General features: G+C 50.0%; 1 protein-coding gene across 2 annotated transcripts in view; it reads left to right on the plus strand.

Annotated features, from left to right (window-relative positions):
• TOB2 (transducer of ERBB2, 2) overlaps positions 1-4,880 on the plus strand; it is a 12,791-nt gene extending 7,911 nt beyond the window's left edge. For both annotated transcript variants that reach the window (XM_017510348.2, XM_017510347.2), the window contains exon 2: positions 977-4,880. In XM_017510348.2, coding sequence (XP_017365837.1) covers positions 1,039-2,073 — 1,035 coding nt within the window. In that variant the 5' untranslated portion in view covers positions 977-1,038 and the 3' untranslated portion in view covers positions 2,074-4,880. The remainder of the gene's footprint in view (positions 1-976) is intronic.
• The last annotated feature ends 242 nt before the right edge of the window (positions 4,881-5,122 follow it).

Below are 5,122 nucleotides of genomic sequence, written 5' to 3' on the forward strand. Positions count from 1 at the left end.
CCTCCCGGAGGGTTCAGGTGATTCTCCTGCCTCAGCCTCCTGAGTAGCTGGGATTACAGGCGTCTGCCACCATACCCAGCTAATTTTTTTTGTATTTTTAGTAGAGATGGGTTTCACCATGTTTGCCAGGCTGGCCTTGAACTCCTGACCTCAGGTGACCCACTCGCCTCGGTCTCCCAAAGTGCTGGGATTGCAAGCATGAGCCACTGTACCCAGCCAGTTTTTGTATTTTTTAGTAGAGACAGGGTTTCACCATGTTGGCCAGGCTGGTCCTCAACTCCTGACCTCAGGTAATTCACCTGCCTCGGCCTCCCAGAGTGTTAGGATTACAGGCATGAGCCACAGCGCCCGGCCCATTCTGTGGAGTTCATAAATCAGTTCAGCAAACCCAGACTGAGCCAGACAGCATACACACCCATGGGGCCCATGATGACAGATGGATGTGACTGGAGTCCAGGCCCCCAGTGAAAAATTGGCAGTGCTCCTTTCTGTACAGTGACCTGTATCCCTTTTCATTTAAGGAGGACAACCAAAGATTTTAAACTTACATCTTAGTCTGACAGTTTGGGAGCACGACTTTACCAAGATATTACGGAGACAGCAAGAGCCTTCTCTTCTCCACCTGATTAAGGGACTTGATTTTTTTAGTGTCATTCATACAGTGACCTGAATTCTCAAGATGGTAGAAAACACAGCTTCCCTATTTCTTGAGAATTACTTAAAAATAGTAGCTAACTTTATCAATTACCTTTTAATTGCCAGGTACATTGTGAGACAGTTTATATCTTGAACTAACTTAACTTCATGATAGCCTCATGTTACTAATGAGGAAACTAGGGCCCACAGTCACTGGTGGGGCAGAAATAAGCTTCTGGGTCTGTGTGATCCAAAGTTGGTGTTTTCCTGTCTATCCTTAGCTGTTGGTTACCACCGGCTTTCTGCATATCTTCTCACGGTGCCTATTCTCATTTCCCAGAGCCGTCTGGAGCCCAAGGCTGTGCACGTGCCCTGTGCTGATTCTCTGCCTAGGAAAGGACCATGCAGCTAGAAATCAAAGTGGCCCTGAACTTCATCATCTCCTACTTGTACAACAAGCTGCCCCGGCGCCGGGCAGACCTGTTTGGGGAAGAGCTAGAGCGGCTTTTGAAAAAGAAATATGAAGGCCACTGGTACCCTGAGAAGCCACTGAAGGGCTCTGGCTTCCGCTGTGTTCACATTGGGGAGATGGTGGACCCTGTGGTAGAGCTGGCTGCCAAGCGGAGTGGCCTAGCAGTAGAAGATGTGCGGGCCAATGTGCCTGAGGAGCTGAGTGTCTGGATTGATCCCTTTGAAGTGTCCTACCAGATTGGTGAGAAGGGAGCTGTGAAAGTGCTGTACCTGGATGACAGTGAGGGCTGTGGTGCCCCTGAGCTGGACAAGGAGATCAAGAGCAGCTTCAACCCTGATGCCCAGGTGTTCGTGCCCATCGGCAGCCAGGACAGCTCCCTGTCCAACTCCCCATCACCATCCTTTGGTCAGTCACCCAGCCCCACCTTCATTCCCCGCTCCGCCCAGCCCATCACCTTCACCACCGCCTCTTTTGCTGCCACCAAATTTGGCTCCACTAAGATGAAGAAGGGGGGCGGGGCAGGAAGTGGTGGGGGTATAGCCAGCAGTGGGGTGGGTGGCCAGCAGCCACCACAGCAGCCTCACATGGCTCGCTCACCCACCAACAGCCTGCTGAAGCACAAGAGCCTCTCTCTGTCTATGCATTCACTGAACTTCATCACGGCCAACCCAGCCCCTCAATCCCAGCTCTCACCCAATGCTAAGGAGTTTGTGTACAATGGTGGTGGCTCACCCAGCCTGTTCTTTGATGGGGCCGATGGCCAGGGCAGTGGCACCCCAGGCCCTTTTGGAGGCAGTGGGGCTGGCACCTGCAACAGCAGCAGCTTTGACATGGCCCAGGTATTTGGAGGTGGTGCCAACAGCCTCTTCCTGGAGAAGACACCCTTCGTGGAAGGCCTCAGCTACAACCTGAACACCATGCAGTATCCCAGCCAGCCGTTCCAGCCCGTGGTGCTGGCCAACTGACCATCTACCTGCCCCTAGGGCCAGGAGCACCCAAGACCACAGAAAAGAGAAAGGAAATGAAAGGCCAAAAAAAGGAAAAGAAAAATGTACAAAAAGATTTTCGATCTTCTCACTTCTAGAAAAAAGATGCAGCCCAGGCATGGAATGGGAGGGCCCCACAAAGCACCGAAGTGTGTTTCACTCACCCCCACTGCTCGCCCACCGGCCTGTGATTTATTTGGTTGGTTTGGGTTTTATATTTCTTATTTCTTTTCTTTTTTTAACATGTAGTTTTCTATATAACATCTTTAATGAGTGGCTTCCTGTGCTAAGAATGGTCCAGATGTGAATTGCTGCTCCCTGCTCCTCCCTTCCTCCTTCACACTCCTGGTTTAGGATTGGTGTGTCCAAGCTCACAGGGAAGGAAGAGCTGCAGCTGAAGCCTAATCCCCCCTTAAACAGGGAGAGGCTGGCTCATGTCACTGCCTCTGTCACCCAGCTATCCTCGCACTCAAAGCCATCCAACCTCAGCAGGCCTTCTCGGGTCCTGCCACCTGAATAGGTCCGACCCCAGTCCCTGCTCCCTTTCAGGCTGGGCCACAGGGAGCTACCAACTGGCCACTTGACACCCTCCCCTTAGAGCTGATGTCTGTGACCACTGGGAGGTTCGCATTTGTCTAGTGGAACTCCTTTCATCTCTGTCCTGTGGCCCCACCCCACCATTCTCTCCAGGCCCAGACCATCACCATGGCCCTGGCCACCTGGCTATCGATGCATGTGGCCTTTCTTTCCCTCATGTGGCCCCTTCTTCCCCAGGCCAGAGGTTGTGGGTAGGGAGGGATGTGTGTGTATGTGTGTATTTGGTTTGCTGTCCTTTTTTAAAGGATTCCAAGCCATGTGAAGCTTCCCTTCTGCATGTGATTCTGGGTTGCAACAAGTGCTTCTTTATGTGTGAGGCTGGGGAATAGGCTGGGGGTATTGGCAGTCCTTTTGCAGGGCAGTGTGCGTGGCGGGATGACACCACTGTGGCTGAGCCCAAGACACTCCCATAGAAAGCACTGCAGAAGGAACTGGTTTGCAGACTGTGGAGGGATCTGCCCTTTTGTTTTTGACCAAAAAAAAAAAAAAAAAAAAGGTTAGCTCTGAAGGGCAGAGGAAACACCCAAGTCCTTGATGCCTATGAGAAGTCCTTGGACTTCAACCCTCCTGTTGGTGTGACCTTAGTTCAGTGAGAGCTGCTCACCTGAGCACCCTTACGGGTAGGCAGGGAGGCAGAATGGGATTTTGGTGTTAGTGTGTGTAGGGGGCAGCCGTGAGCCTGGAGTTGAGACTTTGGGTCTCTTGTTTGGTGGTGTTATTTGAGTGCATTTGTGCCCCTGCCAGGTTGAGAGTTTCTCGGTACCTCTTGCCGTCCCCTCTCACAGCCCTGACCCAACCCCAACCTTGATGCTGAGAGGAGTGGTGTCCTGACAGGGACTCAGCACTCCCGGGTGATGCACTGGATCATGGGAGAGTGCTTGCTCTTCTGCCGCTGCCACGAGAGGGCTTGTTCCTCACACCCTAGGAGGCCAGGCAAGCATGGACAGGAGCCAAGGGAGCAGGGTCATGAACTTTTTCTTTTTGCAAAGTGGGGCACTTGGCATCAGGGTCTCATCACCAAAGCCCCTGGCACCACACTCACTCCATCCTACCCAGGGACCCCAAGTAGGCAACTGCTATGGCAGTGGGTCCAGCCCAGGCCAGCACTGCCAGCCTCCTCTCCCTGCAGTAGGCACCAGCTCTACCTCCCCTGGCAGGCAATCCCCTGGCTTCTCAGCCCAGCACCATCTGTTCCCCTAGACTTCTCAGGAGCCAGCCCAGTCTCAGCCACCCTTTCCCTTGTCCTCGGCTCCCACACAGGTGACAGGCCCAGCAGATAGCTTCTCTCTGGGAAAGGTTGGATGCTGCCTTACGTCCCCTTCTAGCCCTCCTCCCATCCACACACACAGGCGCCCACCCGCACCAGGTCAGCTTGTTGCTCACATGTAGGGAGATGGGGGAGGCCAACCCCTTTGTGTCTTTTGAAATATGGAGAAAAATGTGTGTTCAGGAGCATGACTCCAGTGCTGGGCTCTTGGGCCCAGTTCAGTCTGTCTTGTCTCAAATCTAGGCATTTTTGCTTCAATTTTATTTTTTTTAAGAAAACAAACAGAAATCTGCACTAATTTACCTGGTTTCATAGGAAAACTTTTTTTTTTTATTTTTTACATTTTTTGGTGTCCGTTTGTATTGAATAATTTGCTACATTTGTAAAATGTAAGAGGTATATATAATATATGTATATTTCTAACGTAAAAAACATAATTTTTTTCTTTTCAAGATTTTTTCTTAAAAAGATGAGAGAAACATATTTTTTCAGGAAAAACAAACTTTTAAAAAAAGAGGAGAATAAAACCTTTTCTCCCCTTTCCCATCCTCTGTCTATCCCTCTTTCCCAGGAACAAATCAAAAGGTGGATTATCTTGTGAAGAATGGAAACTGTTAGTCCAGAATGATGTCTTTTTCTCAATGCAGTGAGTTACAGATTCTCTAGTTTTCTCCCTAGGGATGGGAAGGGGGCATTGAGGCACGCCTGGAGAGGAGCCCGGGGAGCAGGGTCATGAACTTTTCTTTAGTGAAGGAGGAATACAATCAAGGGTTTTGTATTCAGAATGTTGTGCAATATTTTGGAATGGGATGTTGGTGTGTTTAGAAATTTTAGTTTAAAAACAAAACAAAAAGATCAAATCTGTACAGTTTCTATTGTTCCAGATTTTTTTAAGTTTGTATTAAAAGCATGATATATAATAGCCTTCTGCCTGCTCTTGACTTTCTTGGTTTCTGGGTCCCTTTGGGGAGAGAATGGGATTGGCATAGCCCTTATAGGCTCCAAGAAATGACTGGTCCCCCTTACAGTGACTGAGCCCAGGATGTACATAATTGTCCTGGTGCCCCTCTTTGACCACCTATCCATCCCATCAACACAGGATACTTCAGTGCTCCTGCCACCCCAGATGCTTTTCTACACTGGAAATTGTTCCACGAAGTTAGG

This window comes from Cebus imitator, unplaced genomic scaffold (genome assembly GCF_001604975.1).
Source record: "Cebus imitator isolate Cc_AM_T3 unplaced genomic scaffold, Cebus_imitator-1.0 Scaffold435, whole genome shotgun sequence".
Lineage (NCBI taxonomy): Eukaryota > Metazoa > Chordata > Mammalia > Primates > Cebidae > Cebus > Cebus imitator.